The sequence below is a fragment of the Aspergillus stella-maris genome, assembly GCF_047715825.1.
Source record: "Aspergillus stella-maris strain CBS 113639 unplaced genomic scaffold BDV14scaffold_3, whole genome shotgun sequence".
Taxonomy (NCBI): domain Eukaryota; kingdom Fungi; phylum Ascomycota; class Eurotiomycetes; order Eurotiales; family Aspergillaceae; genus Aspergillus; species Aspergillus stella-maris.
The window spans coordinates 391,393-409,567 of record NW_027396797.1 but is presented as its reverse complement, the minus strand read 5'-3'; the positions used below and the strand labels follow the sequence as shown (position 1 = coordinate 409,567).

General features: G+C 50.9%; 8 protein-coding genes across 8 annotated transcripts; 6 read left to right on the top strand and 2 right to left on the bottom strand.

Moving 5' to 3' along the window:
* Positions 1 to 444: 444 nt before the first annotated feature.
* Positions 445 to 1,062, top strand: BDV14DRAFT_195490 (cytochrome b5-like heme/steroid binding domain-containing protein; the record flags this gene model as incomplete). Its single annotated transcript, XM_073772236.1, has 1 exon — positions 445 to 1,062. One exon carries the CDS (start codon positions 445 to 447, stop codon positions 1,060 to 1,062), a length of 618 nt encoding a protein of 205 aa, XP_073632915.1.
* Positions 1,063 to 1,688: 626 nt separating this feature from the next.
* BDV14DRAFT_195489 (acetate uptake transporter family protein) lies at positions 1,689 to 2,681 on the bottom strand (the record flags this gene model as incomplete). Its single annotated transcript, XM_073772235.1, has 4 exons — positions 1,689 to 1,734; positions 1,843 to 2,141; positions 2,246 to 2,518; positions 2,574 to 2,681. 4 exons carry the CDS (start codon positions 2,679 to 2,681, stop codon positions 1,689 to 1,691), a joined length of 726 nt encoding a protein of 241 aa, XP_073632914.1.
* An 844-nt stretch (positions 2,682 to 3,525) lies between these two features.
* BDV14DRAFT_195488 (bifunctional fumarylacetoacetate hydrolase/alpha/beta hydrolase family protein) lies at positions 3,526 to 5,295 on the top strand (the record flags this gene model as incomplete). Its single annotated transcript, XM_073772234.1, has 1 exon — positions 3,526 to 5,295. One exon carries the CDS (start codon positions 3,526 to 3,528, stop codon positions 5,293 to 5,295), a length of 1,770 nt encoding a protein of 589 aa, XP_073632913.1.
* Positions 5,296 to 5,600: 305 nt separating this feature from the next.
* Positions 5,601 to 7,419, top strand: BDV14DRAFT_209079 (amino acid permease; the record flags this gene model as incomplete). The annotated part of the gene is made up of 5 exons (XM_073775567.1): positions 5,601 to 6,176; positions 6,232 to 6,379; positions 6,431 to 6,536; positions 6,586 to 6,945; positions 7,017 to 7,419. Exons 1-5 carry the CDS (start codon positions 5,607 to 5,609, stop codon positions 7,417 to 7,419), a joined length of 1,587 nt encoding a protein of 528 aa, XP_073632912.1. The 5' UTR covers positions 5,601 to 5,606.
* Positions 7,420 to 8,159: 740 nt separating this feature from the next.
* On the top strand, positions 8,160 to 10,208 carry BDV14DRAFT_195486 (uncharacterized protein; the record flags this gene model as incomplete). The annotated part of the gene is made up of 6 exons (XM_073772233.1): positions 8,160 to 8,261; positions 8,329 to 8,578; positions 8,653 to 9,226; positions 9,278 to 9,542; positions 9,611 to 9,927; positions 10,010 to 10,208. The coding sequence occupies 6 exons, from the start codon at positions 8,160 to 8,162 to the stop codon at positions 10,206 to 10,208; spliced, it is 1,707 nt and encodes a 568-aa protein (XP_073632911.1).
* A 1,835-nt stretch (positions 10,209 to 12,043) lies between these two features.
* Positions 12,044 to 14,085, top strand: BDV14DRAFT_65853 (Zn(II)2Cys6 transcription factor). Its single transcript, XM_073777238.1, has 3 exons — positions 12,044 to 12,148; positions 12,195 to 12,306; positions 12,357 to 14,085. Exons 1-3 carry the CDS (start codon positions 12,096 to 12,098, stop codon positions 14,064 to 14,066), a joined length of 1,875 nt encoding a protein of 624 aa, XP_073632910.1. The 5' UTR covers positions 12,044 to 12,095; the 3' UTR covers positions 14,067 to 14,085.
* Positions 14,086 to 14,103: 18 nt separating this feature from the next.
* BDV14DRAFT_195484 (aromatic ring-hydroxylating oxygenase subunit alpha) lies at positions 14,104 to 15,413 on the bottom strand (the record flags this gene model as incomplete). Its single annotated transcript, XM_073772232.1, has 3 exons — positions 14,104 to 14,694; positions 14,740 to 15,038; positions 15,083 to 15,413. 3 exons carry the CDS (start codon positions 15,411 to 15,413, stop codon positions 14,104 to 14,106), a joined length of 1,221 nt encoding a protein of 406 aa, XP_073632909.1.
* Positions 15,414 to 15,572: 159 nt separating this feature from the next.
* Positions 15,573 to 17,579, top strand: BDV14DRAFT_65856 (NAD(P)/FAD-dependent oxidoreductase). The gene is made up of 2 exons (XM_073777239.1): positions 15,573 to 16,816; positions 16,894 to 17,579. The coding sequence occupies exons 1-2, from the start codon at positions 15,732 to 15,734 to the stop codon at positions 17,093 to 17,095; spliced, it is 1,287 nt and encodes a 428-aa protein (XP_073632908.1). The 5' UTR covers positions 15,573 to 15,731; the 3' UTR covers positions 17,096 to 17,579.
* The last annotated feature ends 596 nt before the right edge of the window (positions 17,580 to 18,175 follow it).

Sequence of the window (18,175 nt, the reverse complement as noted above, 5' to 3'; positions counted from 1 at the left end):
GTGTGCATGAGCCCGGACATTGTCTTGACGGAGCACGGTAGCACCCCTTCCTTAGCTTTATGCAACCCCCACAATGGTCATTGTTTCGTCTTGTCGATCACGGCAAAGTACATACTGCGGGCGCCAATGAGAAACAAGATTATGGGACATCTCCGCGCAAGGCCGCGCTTCTCCGCGTCCAGGATTCGTGGTGCATGGGCTAGTCAGGCCGAGGTGAATTGTCACCCGATCTAGTCGATCGCAGGATTCTGGTGCTGCGAGCTTAGGTTCGGCTATACCGGTACCATCTTCGGAAAGTGTGCGAGGTGTGCGATGGTCCTTGTGCAGTAGTGCTTGTGCAGCTAGTCTGGTGCAGCTATGGGTCTGGGTCTGGGTCTGTCTCGGGCACTCTGACCCCGTCTCCAGACAGTTTTACCTTCCACCTTCAACATCTTATACAGAAACATGGGCTGGATCTCGCTTTCTCGTCGCCCTCAACAATCTCTCTCCCCCTTTGCACCCGAGAAGGTAGAAGCCTACGTCGAACACACAGAGGACATCTCCCTCGCCCCCCAAGAAGCGGAACCAACTCCGCAACCAGAAACCGCAACCAAACGTCAACTCCAGCTTCAACCCTCATTCCTCGGCAAAGCATACCCCCTCCAACACCCCTCAACACCAGACTCCGATCTCCCCTTCATCGACCCCTCCATCGTGACGTTGGTCGAAAAAGCATGGAAGGAGAATAAAACTTCACCTACAGTCGAGAGATCGGTACCAACCTCACCAAAAGAGCCAACATCAGACAGTGAAGCGCAAATCCCAGCCTGGATCATAATAAACAATATAATCTACGACTGCACGGCTTTCCAGTCCCAGCACCCCGGCGGTTCAGCCGTGATTCGCAATTTTGTGGGGCAGGATTGCACGTGGCAGTTTTGGCGGTTTCACTCTCAGCACCAGTTGGGTGAGTTTGGGGGGCTTTTGAGGGTTGGCAGGACGAGGGGGGTGCTGAATCGGTATAAGGAGGTTCCGCGCTTTGTAGGGGTTAGTACTGGGGATGATGATGATTGGGGGTGGTGATTTTGCTTTTGATGTTTTGATGAGAATGGGAGTTTATTGAGCGCTTCATTTTCTGGGGAGCATAGGTTGGGTTTATTCATTAGGTAGGCGTTGGGGCATGGCGGGTAGACCAGAGGATACCGAGCATATTTCAAGTTCTTGTCTGTGGAGTGTATAAGTTAAAGATTCAGCTTCGTCCGGTATCCGTACTCTTGATATCCTATTCCTTCATTTCAACCTAAGGTATAGTCTGATTGACTGTCTTCTATGCTGACAGGCCTTCTCCAATTCCTTCCAATACTCGTTATACGAGACTATCCTAAATTTATCTTCAGAATCGATATATACGAAACCGTAGTAAAATATCATTATACCATTCATTATGCTAATTTCGTATCCCAATCCAATTAATTACTTGCATTAGTTCCATCCATAATGTGCCATTCCAGTCTGAGTTGTCAGTCCCAATTCATCGTATTCAGTCGCAGTCAATCGCACCTCATTCAATCCCAGCCACAGCGCATTGGACATACCAGTACAGTCACAGTTTCTGAGCTCATCTCCTCCCACGTTTTTATATATCCCCCATCAGAGGAATAAAGCGCGAGCAATACCGTCCCTCCTAAACCATCTCGAAAACAGGGACTCTAATCGGCGTAATCCCAACCCACAGTCCCGCCGTCCCAGCCCAGACTGCTCCACGTTAGTACAATCCCTCAACAGCCTCTTCAAAGAAAGCGATAGAAGAAAGGGTATAGAAACTCACAACTAAGCCCACAAACCAAAATCCCAAAAGCGTACCCTGCCGTCAATACCCCCTGAACGCCCGTCATAAACCCCACAGCCAGTAACAAAAGACAAATATCCAGCGCCACAAGATCAAGGAAAAGAATCCAAGTCGACCGCATTGCAGCAACGGTATATATCACCGTCACAATAAGCCAGACCCATAGGTATATCGCGACAGCCTCGTTGAATTCCTGACCTGGTAGGCCGGTGGTGGCGTCTGTGTATGCGGCTATTATGCCCGAACCGGGGAGGTATATCATTGCGTAGGAGAGGTTGAATGCGCCGTAGGAGGTGAAGACTGTTGCGCCGAACTGGATACACGAACAAACAACTCAGCTTGCGTTAGCAGGGATGGTTGGATTGGATGGGACTTATTTGGAGAGGAGGGAAGGGAGGAAGGAAGGGTTGCGCGCACCGTATTCCCCGTAACAAACTCCATTATCCCAGCTAGGAACTGGCACACACCACCGAAGAAAACGAGCATGCCGACCATTACATTTGGACTCTGGATGCCGCGGGCGTGTAGGCCGTAGACTGATATGAGGAAGATGTCTGTTTTCGTGCCATTGCAATTAGCGCTGTCTTTCCAGCTTTTAGGTCCCAGCATGCTATCCCATTTACCATACTTGGATGATGGGATGGGCTGGGGCATATAGAGAGGAATTTGGATGGAGGGAAGGAAACGTGCCTGATGCGAAAGATATCAGACCTAACGGCGACGGATTTGCGAAGCTCCTGTGCACAACTGGGAGTGGAGGCTGGGAGCGGTCGTTCTCGTGCCCGCCGGCCGTGAATTGACGGTCGAGGGTGTCGTTGTGGTTGTTGGATTGCTTCTCTATAGATGTGGACATGGTGGCTGTTGTTGGATGGGCTGTAGGTAGTAGACCCGGGGAGAAAAGGAGTATAGCTAGGTAGATGTGGTAGAACTACTATCCTGTAGGTAATCGGCAGCAAAAGCAAAAGCAAAAGCAAAAGCAACCAAGTTCTTCAGCAGGAGAACGAGAGTTTGATGGTCTGGTCTTATTTATAAGGGGCGAATTAGATACAGCAGGGGCACTAGGTATACGGATTCGGATTGCAGGATCCAAGCCGGGGAAAATGCTCGTGTGAACTACCTGCTACCTACTCTGTAGGTCCTTAGCTAGGGCTATCACCTACGCAAAGAGCCTAGCCCACTGTAATCCTACCTGAGCACAGCATAACTCAGCATATTTACATCGTACCTCATATCCAATCTCCAGTCAACCCGAGGCTAAACAATACGTACAGTAAACACTAACCACCCTAACTCCATCGCCCCGACCGTATCCTAATCCTGGGAAACTATTCCGAGGTCCAGACGCACCAGCATGCTAGTATCAGATCCAACGCAGTAGCACAACATCGGCCCCATCGCCCAGGTCCGCGCATCCTTTGCCCCAGTGCGGTTCGCGGAGGGTATCCGAGGCCAAGTGGTCCCCTACCTACAGAAGTACAGTGGGTATGGACTATGGTAGTGAGCGTCGATCACGGAGAACAGCGGAGTGGAGAAGCGCGGCGAAAGACGGAGGTCGTGATGTTTGGTGGGTATGGTCTAATTTTTGGAGAAGCTGAGCTTTGGAACGCGGGGTTTTTTTTATTTAAGTGAGGGGTTGGCTATCTCACGAGCAAATCATTGGAAATTATTGCAATCGAGTTCCGATTGTATTTGTCAAGATGGCTTCTCCTTCTCAATTCAATTACTGCTCCTACAGCGACCCCAATAGCGGCGAATCCCGCATCGGCCATTTGGACCTGGAAACACAACAAATCCAACCGTTGGCATTTACATCAGGCACGAGAATCGGAAACCTCTACCAAGTCATCGAAGCCGGAGAAACGAATATTGTCCCCGCTCGCGAAGATGCCCTTCCTCAAAACAGCGTGAAACTCCTCCCCACAATCTCAGGAAGAGATATCCTCGCCGTCGGCAAAAACTACGTCGAGCACGCCAAAGAATTCAACTCCTCGGGCTTCGACAGCAGCGACAAAGTCGACCAGCCCACGGCACCAGTAATCTTTACGAAGCGCGCCACGTCTATAATTGCCTCCGGCGAGGATATCCTCCTCCACCCCGGCTTCACAGAAACACCCGACTACGAGGGGGAAATCGGCGTTATTATCGGAAAGGCAGGACATAAGATCCCCGAAAGTGAAGCACTCGATTACGTCTGGGGGTATACGATTATCAACGATTACACGGCTAGAGAAAGACAGCGAGACCACAAGCAGTTTTTTATCGGCAAGTCGCCGGATACGTACTGTCCCATTGGCCCCGTTGCGGTGCCGAAAGAGAGACTTCCTGAAAAGTTGAGACTGCAGACTTTTGTGAATGGGGAGAAGAGGCAGGATGCGACGAGCGACCAGCTCATCTTCAGCGTTGCGAATTTGATTTCCACGCTGTCGCAGGGCGCGACGGTGCAGCCTGGTGATACGATTGCGACGGGGACACCGTATGGTGTTGGTTTCGGGTTCAGGCCTATGGTTTTCCTCAAGCCTGGTGATGAGGTTAAGGTGACTGTTTCGGGCCTGGGAGAGCTGGTTAATCGTGTCGCGCCGTTGGAGGCAGCGAATGCGACTATGGAGCGTGTGAAAGGTGAAAGCGCGAGCTCGATTCCTGTTGCGAATAAGAAAGCTCGCGCCGGGACGGGGCTTGTCAATGTTGGGGGTAAGAGACTTTACTACTCCGTTCAGGGGAACAAGGATGGCGCGCCGATTCTCTTTATTCATGGTCTTGGTGGATCTTCGACTTTCTTTGCGCCGCTTCTTGAGAAACTTGGTCAATCTCATGCGCTGCATTTGACGGATCTTGAAGGACACGGTCTCTCTCCTACATCTGCGTTGAGTAGTCTCACCATCTCGTCGTTTGCAAGCGACATCAAAACGCTCTACACCCAATCCGGGTCTTCAAAGCCAGCAACAGTCATCGCGCACTCAATGGGCTGCCTGATCGCCCTGAAATTTGCCCTGCAGAACCCCTCCCTCGTTAACAATCTCATCCTCCTCGGCCCTCCTCCCTCGCCCCTCCCCGAAGCAGGAAGCAACGGCTCCTTCGCCCGCGCCGAAGTCGTCCGCGCAGGCGGAATGTCTGCCGTCGTCGACGCAGTCGTGAACGCCGGTCTTTCATCCAAGACAAAATCCTCGAACCCACTCGCCGTAACAGCAACGCGCCTGTCCCTCCTCTCTCAAGACCCAGAGGGATACGCAAAGGCGTGCATGGCTCTTGCGCGGAGCAAGGATGAATCTCTTCCAGTTGAGAAGATCAAGGCCAAGACGTTGATTGTGTCTGGTGATGCGGATGGTGTGAGTCCGCCGGCGTTGGTTGAGAAGTATAAGGGGAGGATTGCGGGTGCTGAGGCGGTGGTGTTGAAGGATGTTGGACACTGGCATCTTTGGGAGGATTTGGAGGGGGTTCAGTCTGCTGTTAATGGGTTTTTGGGTGTTTGAGTTGTTGCATGATGTTATGCTATTTTAGAAACTATAGAAGTATGATTGAATAGAAACATTTCCAGATATCCATACAAGTACTAAAGTATAGATCGCTTGTCGTCGGCTGCCAGCGGGTCTTCCGCCGATCAATGCAACGTTGAGATCCCCCAGACGGACAATATGACAGACGGAAACTGAAGGCGCAATCGGGCTGAATTCTTGCGACAGAAGCAATCTAGCCAAGTTCTAGGCATTGCTTAACCGCTTATCCAGCTTCCCCTCTATTTATCTATTCTATATGCGATATAACATAAACCACCACAGCAACAATGAGCGATAAACAACCCACCATCGCACCCATCCCCTTCCCAGAGTCCACATCCCACAATGACAACCACAATGGAACAGCCAGAAAGCAAGACAACCTCGCCCGCACCCTCTCCGCCCGGCAAGTCCAAATGATCGCAATCGGCGGCACAATCGGCACAGGCCTATTCCTCGGCACCGGCTCAGCCCTAGCAACGGGCGGGCCGGCATCAATGCTCCTCGCGTATGCCATTTCGGGAGGGATCGTGTTCAGCACCATGCTGTCGCTCGGCGAAATGGCGGCTTTCGTTCCTGTCGCGGGGAGTTTCTGTACATTTGCCAGTCGGTTCGTAGATGATGCGTTTGGGTTCGCGCTCACCTGGAATTACTGGTTTAATGACGCTGTTTCGACGGCGGCGGATCTTGTCGCGCTGCAGATTGTGCTGCAGTATTGGACAGCTTCAGATTCTTTTCCAGGGTGGGCGTTTAGTTTGCTATTTTGGGCGGTGCTCATTGGCTTGAATCTTTTTGCTGTGAATGTTTATGGTGAGGTGGAGTATTGGTTGAGTTTGTTGAAGGTTGTTACTATTGTTGTATGTGCCTTCCTACCCTCTATCGTTCATGGCCCTTATGCTAATGATGAGGCAGGTATTCATCATCCTTGGCATCGTCGTCAACTGCGGTGGGAATGAGTCGAGGCATTATATCGGCGGCGAGAACTGGCATCTCCCTGATGCGCCGTTTGCCGGTGGGATTGGGGGGTTTGCGTCGGTTTTTGTTACGGCTGCTTTTGCTTGTATACCACTTTCTTCAATGGATTAAGGCTATGGCTAACAATATTCAACAGACGGCGGCACCGAATCCATCGCCATAACAGCAGGCGAAACGAAAGATCCTGCGCGGACTCTCCCAAAAGTTGTGCTGAATGTCTTTTGGCGGATTCTTATATTCTAGTCAGCGTTTCCTCCTGCCCTATTACTAGCAATCTACTGACAAGAGTAGTATGTTGTCCTCCCTCATAATCGGCCTCAACATCCCCTACAACTATCCCTCCCTCTCAGACGGGACAGTCAAAACCTCCCCTTTCACCCTGATCTTCGAAATGACAGGGACAAAAGCCGCTGGGTCCGTAATGAACGCAGTGATTCTCACATCCGTCCTATCAGCCGGCAATCACGCGCTCTTCGCAGGCGTTCGACTACTATATACCCTGGCGGTATCAGGGCACGCACCGCGCTTCTTCGGAAAGTTAAACAGGAATCAAGTCCCCTGGGTTGCTGTTCTTGCCACGGGGATCGTGAGTGGCTTGTGTTTCGGGAGTAGTAAGATTGGAGCTGGGCAGCTGTGGAGTTGGTTGCAGAAGTGCGTACACATCCTACCTATCCTTCCTCCCCACCACTCAAGTACCATGCTAATAAGGATGGTATGAACAGCATCGTCGGCCTCTCAAACCAACTCTCCTGGATCGCCATAGGCCTAACCTCAATCCGCTTCCGACGCGCCCTAAAATCCCAAAACAAAACACACCTCCTCCCCTTCAAAAATCCCATATACCCAGTGGGTCCATACATCTGCGTGATACTCAACATCGTCATTGTCCTCGTGCAGGGGTGGAGCTGTTTCAGTCCGTCGTTTGATGCGGTGAGTTTTGTTAGTTTTTATGTGGAACTGCCAATTATGGCGGGGATGTATGCGGTTTGGAAAGTCTTTAAGAGAACGAGGGTTGTGAAGTTGCATGAGGTGGATTTGGAGACGGATGTTTATAGCGTTGAGGAATTAGATGGGACGGGTGACAAAAGGAAAGGGTGGAGGAAGTTTGTTGAGTGGGTTGCTTAGTTCTATCCGGCGCTCGGGTACTGTATCCAGCTATCTACCGTATTACCTGCAAACTCTTGATATCAAGGCCTCTTCTGACTTACAGCGAGGTATATAACAATTCCTCTAGTAGGAGAAAGCTTGTTAATTTTAGATAAATGCCGTAGAGGCTCTAGGTGTGGGTGGTGGCTACCAGCGCTAGCTTACCAGTCCAATGGGGCCGCATAGGGCTAGCGATCGTTATATCTAGGTTCCTGTCATGATATAAATCGCTATACTGCACGAAAACACTCCTCAAGAGAAGTCTTTACCTTGGGCTAGCGTGATGCACTAGACATGCCGGTCTTGGATGTTGAACAGCACACAAATACTCTTCTGGTTGTGCTCTGCAGAGCGCCTGACGTAGAGGCTGAGACTCTACGTAAACATTCCCTGTACTGGCCATTCATTAGCCTCATATCGCTCAATAATCAGAAGCCTCAAAATAAACAGCAGAGACCAATTGAATCACGATGCTGCAGAAAGAAGTGGAGCCTGTCCTTCCTCTCGTGGCTGGCTGGTTTGTGAGTTGCGTGAATTCACAGGATGAAAACAAATAGGCAGTGAAAGAGGCAAGCAGCAGGAAGCACCTAAACACTGATGAAGAAGAAAGTCTCTGGGTCTGCAAAATGATCCTCCAGTTTCTCTCTCATCTCTTCTTCTATCTCTTCCTTTGGCTCCTCAAAACACTGCTGTCCGATCTCAGGTGCAGAAGACAAATAATGGACGAAATAACCGAGATACCCTGCGCCAACCACGCGGCCACAACCCTCGAATGTACCGGCAAAGGTATCATGGCATGCAAGAACTGCCTCCTGGTTCCGGTGAGTAATCCTGGAGTTGGTATCGTTGTATTTATTGAGCTTGCACTAACGCTTCCTGGCGCTCCAGTACTGCGGCACCGCATGCCAGAAAGCCGACTGGCCACAACACAAGAAGTACTGCCGCTCACCAATGAACCAGCAAACCTGGAAACCAAGATGGGTCAGGGAAGTTCGTATTCCGACCTTCGTTACGGGATCCTCGGTTACGCTTCCTAAGACGAAAAGTCTCTGGGGCGATACACCTGCGATTGATGTTCTTCAACTGGGAAGGAACGAGGGACGGGGCTATACCAAGGACTTGAGACTGGTTTTTGCTGGTACCTTTGCCTATCTTCATCTTTCAACTTATGCTGCTCAATACGTGACGTTAGTCTAATATAGTCTTCTTCAGCCTCAGGAGACCTCCGCAACGTCGTCAAGACCATCGCTTCACTTCCCAAGCACCATGCTGGCTTCCTTGAGGTCATCATCAACGACCGCGACATTGATGTTGTTGGACGCAACGTGATTATTCTCCTTGTCGTCCTGTACATTCCAGACGCAGAAAAGGCAGCCGAATGTATCATCCACCTCTGGTACTCTGTGCTCATTCGCAAAAAAGACATGGACATTCTCCAATCCATCCGCCCCCGAATCGAAAGAATCTGCAAGATCCTCGACGACGATAAGATTGACGGGCTCTGCGCGAGGACATTCAAGTTCGGAAAACGGACGCTGAGGGTTGTTCTTGATACTTCTTCTTGGAAACAGCTTCTGACATTCTTCGATGTCCCGACTGGATTGACTGCGAAGGAAGCACAGAAGATTCGCAGGGAGAGTACCATGTCTGACTCACGAAAGGATTACCTTGATCGTCATCTGTATTGCCAGACTCCATGTCGTCGCGTTGCAGATATGAAGTTTCGCAGTGAAGGACTGCTTCTTCCGTTCTCTACTCCACACGATGAGTTTTGTTTGCCCAATCCGTGGGTTACTCTAGACCCCCTTACTAGGCTCGATACTAATAAATGCTTAAGGACAATCTTCAAGAGCAAAGACATGCCCTGGCCAATGGCTGATCTCGATGATCCCGTCCACGGCTGGCCGTCTGAAGAACTTGCGGCCACCTCACCGAGCCCTGCGACATCAGACATCTACGGGAAACTCTTCTTCTACCTGCGTGATACACTCAGCGTCTTTCACCGTCGACTAAGCCAGAGCAGGATCTACTTCACCATGGCTCAGATGGACGCAGCTGATCTATGCAGCAGACTGGTGCCAAACTCAGCAAGCAGGATCGACGTACGTCAGCCCCCCTTTTACTCAAGCATGAAGCTCAAACCTATATTAAGTATATTTTCTACTGACAGGCCTCCAACCTCGCCGACCACGACCACGAAGGCATACAACGCACCCTAGCACTAACAATGCCGCTCCTCCAACGCCCCTCCGAAAACCCACACGCAACCCTCATAACGCTCTTCGAAGAGGCCGTCCCGGCAATGATCACACAGATTATCCCCGAATTAGCAAAAAAGGTGAAGATGAGCCCTACGTCCCCGACTACTCGTCGCATCGCGCAGTATCTCAACATCAAACCTAGGCCTATGGGTGCCTATGACCCCGACGTCGAGAAGTACAATGTTGCTTGGGAGGGGGTTTTCAATCATGATGAGATTTTTCAAAGGTGAGTTAATTACCTTTATCCGCATTCATTTGCAGTTATAGTTGCGCGGTCTAGGTGCAGTAGGGTTTGCTAATGGTGGTAGGTTTACCGAAGCATACCGCTTTGAGAAATGCGGGCTGCTTACTGACGCTGTTATGAAGGATACGCATAGCATTGTTGAGAAGGCGCCGGGAAGGCTGAAGCTTGAGCCTGGTCAGCTTGGGGCCCAGGAGGAGTTTGATCGGCTTATGGGCGCTGGAACGAAAATGACGAGGTTTCTTGAGTGGAGGAAGATGGAATGAGGGTTTGATTTGGTTACCGTTCAACTGCGACCTTGTAGTTTCTGGGAAGCCCTATAAGCATCGCAATCGGCAAGCCAGTTTGAAGATGTTGGAGTTGATAATTCTTTGCTTTGAGGCTTATCTTGTGTTTGGCTTTGGGTAGAAGACCGGATACATCTGGATGATTAGACAGATCTCATGTAGACGCACTTAGTTATTAACATTATTGTAGTTGGTAACTGGAAGGAAACGAGCGCAAATATACTCTACCATTCTTCCACATTGAGATTGATCGTTTTCTTTTTCTTTGGTATGTGATGGTTGTGAAGTCGCAAAGTGAGGCCTGAACGGAAGATGCCTAGGCTATGCCCTCTTTTCCCTAGCTTACGTCAACATCCCCAAATGCATAATATAGATCTGGCAGTATGGCTATGCCTTGTATGTGCAGCTACCGAATGTTAGAAGATGGTCCCGACTGTTTGGATGGGAAGGAGCGCGATCTGGACTGTCGCTTGACTGTCTCTTGACAGAGTGACGCTCCAGATCCAGACACACATTAACTTCTTTCCCTAACATGAACCCCCAGTTATGTCAAAACAAAAAGGGCCGATAAAAGACTTCCAATGATAAAGGAGTGGAGCTGTTTGCCAGTTTGGTGAGATCACCTTACATTCACATTGGCCATGAGTGGAAGGCCCGAAACGCCCTCAGATATAAGTGGAAGACAGACATGACTGTGAATTTGGTGGAAATCTCTTCTTTTTCATCCCTCCTTCTACTTCTCACTTGTCTTTTCTGTTCTCTTCTTTGGTTCCGTTTTCTCTTCTCACCCCTCTTCTCCTTTCCCTACTTCTATCCTTCAATGTTGGTCTCATCCACTCCTGCTTCTGTCTCCACCTCTCCTGCAGCTGTGTTACTTCAGCTCTGTCTGAAATCAGCACTATGGCGACCTTGAAGCTCACATGCGCTAGCTGGAGGCCAGATAATACCGACTGCAAGAAGACAGGCAGATTCGCTTGCAAGGGAGCAGCCTCGTTACTGTAAGTATGCGAAACCTCCTCTTCCTCCTCGCGTCGCTGGCTTCAATCGCCGCCGCAGGCCCTATCGAGGCCCCGGCGCCTACCCCCACGACCACTACTTCCACTATACCCACAAGTACAACTACAACAACATCATCACCTTCAACAGAAACAACAGAGACAACAATCTCACCAACGGTGTCTCCGCTCCCGAATTTAGATAATCTCTGCTCAGGTCTTGGTCTCGATGGTAGGACCACGTCCGTTCTATGCACGTAAGCAAAGCTTAGTATTGGCATTCTTCAGATGTCCACAATATCGGGCTCATTGACGACAACACGAGTATTGGCGATTTGTTGGATCTAGGGGTGCTGGAGGAGTGCGTGGGGGATACGATTTCTGATAAGCCGCTCAGTCATGTTTTGAGTGGGTTAGGGAGGTTAGATAGGAGAGAGTAAGGGAATGGTTGTTAGGAGAGGGTTAATTTTATTCTAGCTTTGTCACCGCCTGATTTCTTCCACTTTCATTCAGAAAGTGGTCTTGAGTAGCTAGGTACAGTTGAGCCCGTTTTATATATCCTAGCAGGAATGAGCGAACGACGGCCATCACTATTCCACAAAACATAACCGGAGACTCCTGGATCTTGACAAACACCAATTTCCTAAAATTCTCTTCTCCTACGAGTTCATTCTTATTGTTATTCTATCCTTCTACCTTAACCATGTCACCGACGTACTACGGCTTCCCATCGCAGCGCCGACGCCGCTTAGTCAGAGTAGGGCGACGGTGGTTCTCCGGCAATCTCAACCTCAACCTCCGTCCCCACTTCGATTTCCTCTCAAAGATCAGAGATCCAAACAAACGCTTTCTGTGCAGAAGATCGTCGTCGATGGATGAGGCCAGGCCAGCAAAGCGCACTCGTCAAGCATGCGAACAGTGCAGGTAAGACGTTTACCCCGTTTGAGCTTATCAACACTTACAGGCCCAGGCGAAAGAAGTCGCGGTGTCCCGGGGAGAGGCCGGCTTGCTCGTATTGTCAGAGATTGGGGCAGCTTTGTGAGTATGCGGGCGATGAGGAGCCGGATTATGCGCGGAAGATGGTACGATACCTTTCCGGATCGAGCAGAGGACGTTTTTTGACGAGATGCAGGAACAACGGATTGACGGGATTGAGGGGAAGCTTGATGCGCTGATTGGGACTCTGAGTGAGCAGAGAGGGTCTGCGACTTGGCTTACCTCTGAGCCCTCTCGTCTGGAGCCTTCTACAGAGTTGGATGTCACTCCGGTAGTGTTGGAGATGCCTTATAGACGGAATGAGTCCAACGCACAGACTGCACTCCAGCTCTTCTATACCTACTGCAATTACCAGCCGCTGCCTCTCTTCCATCACAAGTCATTCCAGGCAACCGCTGGCTACCGCGACCCGGAGCTGCTATTGGCCATACAAGCGCTCGGACTACGATTCAATGGAAATGGTATAGCTGATCCGGATATCGAACAGCAGATCCAGGAGTGGACGGAGCGTTCGCGACGGATGGTGATGGCACGAGTGACGGAAGGATCCGTGGAGCTCTCAACACTGCAAGCCTTGTGTATCCTGATTTTCATCGATCATGCCAAGGGCAACTCGTTGAAGGCGGGCGCGAACTACCGCCTGGCCACGTATCTACTTGAGAACCTTCAGTTTGGAAACGTCGAGCCGAGCAACCTTGAAGACGAGCGGGACGAGCGGATACTTCTTCGCTGGACGCTTCATATGCTAGGGAGCCTCATCGGAGAAGCGCCTAGAAGACTTGCCCATAGCATTCACTCTAGACTCACCAACAGGGAAGACCTTGGTTTGACCATCTGCGCCATCCAGCTGGCCGAGGTCTGGGGACTGGCACAGGGCTACGCGGCAGCTCCTGTTACCGCCGACTCTCCTCCCCCTTGGGCGCCCCAGTCCGACTACTCCCGCATCACATTCCGGCACACCGAGTACGAGAGCATCACCCCACTCAGATATCGCCATCACGAAACTCGCCTCGACGAGTCGTCCACAATGGACCTTCAGCAGCGGCGAGACTTTTGGGGTCACTGCCTGTTCTTCCAGCTGGCTTTCCACGCGGTACCGTGTCTTCTCAATCATCCTCTCCTACTCTCGACACGCCTGCGCAACTTTCGCCATACAATGCCACAATCGTTCCTGCGACATTCTTACGAACAGATCACTCTTCACGCTGGCTGGGTGTTACATTTCATCGACTTGTTAGATGCGAAGAACTACGAAGTCTCGGATCCTACACTAGGCCAGTGCGTGGTAATAGTCGCTACAATCTACCTCCAGCATAGTTTCGTTGAAGACATGTTTTCACGTGAAAAGGCCGAAGCAGGTTACGATAAATGCCTCGGCTTCCTGAAACGGATGGCGCTACGTTGGCCGAGCATCGCGAGACAAGTCGACAATCTTGATAAACTGCGGACTAGCATAACTCCAGGTGGTGTCCAAAATCAACGTCAAGCTTGGTCAATTAATGTCCAGTTGCTGCGGGATATTCTCATATCGGCCCCGCCCAAGCAAACTGCAAGGGCTATCTTTGGGCCGGTACTGGCAGCCGCCTGCGCACAGGATACGAATTCATCCACTCCAGACCCCGACTTTCAACTGATTGGATCTGCCGGAATATCTGGTCACAAGACGGTGGCTAGAAATCTTGCCACTTATTACCCTCCTGGGCAGGTCCTGCAGCCAACCCCTCCAGATCTCTCGGCACTACTCGGGGAGCCTGGCACTGGACTTGCGGGGACTGCCAACAACGCTTTCTTTCAGCCACAAGACTACGGACGGTTCATCGACAACTGGTTAGATCTTCCGGTATAGAGTCAGATATTCTGAAAGGATGTCTATATGTACAGCACTACCAAGACAACGGACCACTGCCAGATGTGCTCCGACAATCCAACTGCCGACAGAACTCTATCTCTTCCTCCAACTCATGCGTCTTACTTGAAACTGGAGAAGCTGGCCATATTTCGCCACCTTGTTGCTCTTCGGACTGGTGATGTCTGATCACTAATTCCTTGACACTCTGCTGGAAGAATAGGGGCCCTTTCTCGTCCTGCGGGTGCAGTTTTCCATTTACATACACCCCAGCATTTAAGTTCCTCTGCGCCGCATTACAAAGGTCCTTATCCTCCTTCAGTACCTGCTTGAAGATGCTATCAATCTTGTGGAACGCCTCGTCCGACGCCTCGTTTTGACGGTATACCTCGTACTGCATATGAGTCTTGGAAGGCGAGAGCGGGACGCAGCGCATCAGGTAAAAGAAATGAGGTGAGACTGTCATAGACGCGTTGGGGAAGTAAAATGTGCTAATGATCCCCATGCCTTTAGCATCCGCGTGGTCCGTGTTATAGTGTTGAATATGACCGGCCTTTGTCTCGACCCAGTACTTGGACAGATCGGTATATTGGACGATACCCGGATGTCCTGTTGGGCAGTGATAGCACTTGACTTCTGTCAGCTATGGCATGGAATGTGCAGGAAAACCAACCTCGTTATAATTGTCCGCCAATGTCTTCCAGTTATAGTCGCCTATCATTTCCCACGCATGATCGAAGTGGTACTGCGAGAAGTCGAATGGTCTCAGTCGGGGTTGCTCGTCAACTCCCGCAAAATCATCCTCCCAAGCCACGGTCGGCGTTTCGGCGGCGTCTAGGTTGACCCAGATGAAGCCGTACTGGTCAATGTGGACGTGAATCGGAAACAGCCCATTCTGGTCTTTCTCGAACCCAGCGAGCTCTTGATACCGAGGGGCTTTGGCGAGTTTTCCATTGAGGCCGTATGACCATCCTGCCGGTGTCAGCGAAGATACTGCAACATGGCAAGCGACATACCATGATATTGACACGACAAGATGCTCACCTTACCCGCATCCTCTTGCACTACCGGATATGCTCGGTGACGGCAGACATTGTGGAAGCCGTTGATCTTCCCTTGTCGGTCTTTGATGAGAAAGAAAGGAAATCCGCCTTCCTGCAACTGGAGGTACGAACCTATCTCAGGAAACCTCAGCTCGTGCGAAACAAGAAACCACTTCTTTGAGAAAATAGCACGACGCTCGAGACTGTACATTGCCTCAGATCTATACCATGACGCTGGGAGATTCGCCAAAGGCGCATTCTCGCTTGGCTTGGGCGATTGCCCGTATCCGAAGAAGCGTTTCATTGTGAGAGCGGAGTTTGATGAGATGCTATGCAGACGGTAGTACAGTGGGAAGACATATCATCCTCTGACTACAGCCTCTTACATATCAATATGCTTAACCGGCTATGCTATGGCCCCCTCACACTTGCCTGATTTGGATTTGGAGTACATCGTGTGGCGATCGGATGTCGCCCCGGACCCGCGAGGCTGAGGACCCACGAAGTATACCCGACGGGGAGCCATCCGGACTGATTGACGTTGAAAAATCGTATCCCATTCCTAATCTTTCCTTCTCTCTCTCCCATTCGCTGGACTTGGAGGTATATTCCTTTCTTAAAAATGCCTATCAACAAATCCGACCAGATCCTTATCATCGGTGCCGGGGTGTTTGGCCTGTCGACGGCACTTGAATTGACCAAAAGAGGATACAATAATATCACAGTTCTCGACCGCCATGTTCCACCAGCTGTCGACGGAAGCAGCGTTGACATCTCTCGCATCATCCGCGCTGACTATGCAGACCCCATTTACGCACAGATGGCCCTCGAAGCTTACAAAGGCTGGACAAGTACCTACCGCGACTTCTACCACGAGTCTGGCTTTATCATGATCTCGGAAACACCGGAAAACCCATACATCGAGAAATCAAAGGAGAACATCATCGAAAAAGGTGGACGCGTGACTGAAATCTCGACTCTCGAGCAAATGCGCGCTTTGTACCATGGAATTGAGGCCAACATTCCCACTGCCGATGGCTACAACAATCCTGTAGGTGGATGGGCGGATGCAGCAGGTAGCGTCGGCCGTCTTGCATCTGAATGCAGTATGGCTGGTGTTTCTTTCATAACTGGTAGACGAGGAACGGTTTTCTCTCTTCGTCGTGTCTCTGACCGTGTCGTCGGCGTCAATCTCGCAGACGGATCGCATCTTCTCGCCGCTCATGTCATTCTCGCCACAGGAGCCTGGTCCAACCGCCTCATTGATCTCTCCCACAATGCCTCGTCCTCCGGTCAACCAGTCGGTTTCATTCAGTTGACTCCGGATGAGGCTCAAAAGTTTGCCAAGACACCCGTCATGATCAACATGACCAGCGGCGTCTTCGTCTTCCCACCGACTCCGGGCACAAATATTCTGAAGCTCGCCCGCCACGGTTACGGTTTCGCGACAGAGGTATCGTCCGAGGTATCAGGAGGTACCGTCTCTGGACCCCGACGAGATTCTAGTAACGCCTCATCTGGCTATGTCCCAGACGATGCGGACGCAGCTCTGCGTGAAGGGTTGAGGAGCTACTTCCCGAGCATTGGTGACAGACCGTGGATGAACAGACGGCTGTGCTGGTATACGGATACACCTACTGGTGACTTTATCATTGACAAACACCCGGAGCTAGATGGGCTGTTTGTTGCGACGGGTGGTGCTGGACAGTAAGTGTCTCCTTCTCACGTTGCTGCTTGCCATCCACATACATCCATTGGTCCAGGTAGAGCTAACCGGGATATAGTGCTTTCAAATTCCTTCCCGTACTCGGAAAGTATGTTGTAGACTGCTTTGAAAACGCCGCTCCCGTCGAGTTGCGCGAGAAATGGAAGTTGAAGGTCCAGCCCAAGGGCTCCGCTGCTGGTTCGGTAGTGATGTCTGGAGATGGAAGCCGGGGAGGTCCGCCCCTACGCAAGCTCTCGGTCCTGGAGCAGTCGAAGCTATGAACGACCACCTAGAACCTAAAAACCTGTCCTGTACATACCTAAGCCAATGACAACTCGTCCTCCTCTGCCTCTCAATCAACATACCGTACCCACCACCCAACACCCCCCTTATCAGGGCCTCACCAACCCCAATATCACGCAATCGAAGCAACTACAAAGCCCGGGGAACGGGGCCCCATCCGCCCTTCAATCCCTCCTCCCCGCACGCCCTCAGATCTCAAAAGAGCACTAGCCCCCATTGTGGATCCGAATGTATACCCCTGCAATTCTCGGATCAAAACTCCAGCAAGCCATGACCCACCACGTCCGCAGCTGACTGAGCTGAGTGTTCCATTACTCCACCCCACTGCAACACGGATGGGACGTGAAGGATGCGGATTTCGCAGCCGTCCTGTGGGATTGGGTGTTTTTTCCGGGTGAGGGGTGAGTGGCTGCGCTGATTACGCTGGAGGGCACCGGTGAGGTCTTGAGTGACGGGATCTGTTTGTTCTTGGTGCTAGATGACGTTTTCTTCAGGCTGCACTGGCTTACGGAGTGCAGGGTGCTTATGATGGGATTGATCAGGTCAGAGTTGATTCCGGGATGCTTTTCGGGACGGCAAATTACTAACGAGCAGACATCGTCAGAATGGGGAAAAGGTGAGCAGCTCCAGGGTCCCAAAGCAGGTGATCATTATCTACTATCTTTCTACTCCCGCCCAAAAGCGTAGTTCTACACAGTCTCTCTGTCTGTTCGCGAGTGCCTATCTCCCATCGTAGATTTGGATATGTGAATGGAAGTGGGTTAAGTGGCTGTATTGACCGCTGTCGACCATGAGATGAACGAGGCTACGATCGAGAGGAGAGAATGGATGTAAGAATTATACTACCTGACACTCTTGAAGGATATAAACACCGCCTCCAGAAATGTCGCGATTTTCCCCAAAAGCATTAGAGAACACACTTTTCCTCTAGACATAGATTTCTAGTCTATACTAGTGTGTTTGGGGTTCTTAGTTGACCTTTAAAAAATGGCTCCAGCTGATGCGTGGGTTGTATAGACAGTTCACTCGGTAGGTAAAATTGGCAGCAGCCAAATTGC

Coding starts and splice junctions, on each gene's coding strand:
- BDV14DRAFT_65853 (XM_073777238.1), top strand. CDS start 12,096: ATGGATGAGGCCAGGCCAGCAAAGCGCACTCGTCAAGCATGCGAACAG. Junction 12,149..12,194: donor CAAGCATGCGAACAGTGCAG/GTAAGACGTTTA, acceptor TTACAGGCCCAG/GCGAAAGAAGTCGCGGTGTC. Junction 12,307..12,356: donor CGGATTATGCGCGGAAGATG/GTACGATACCTT, acceptor GACGAGATGCAG/GAACAACGGATTGACGGGAT.
- BDV14DRAFT_65856 (XM_073777239.1), top strand. CDS start 15,732: ATGCCTATCAACAAATCCGACCAGATCCTTATCATCGGTGCCGGGGTG. Junction 16,817..16,893: donor GCGACGGGTGGTGCTGGACA/GTAAGTGTCTCC, acceptor ACCGGGATATAG/TGCTTTCAAATTCCTTCCCG.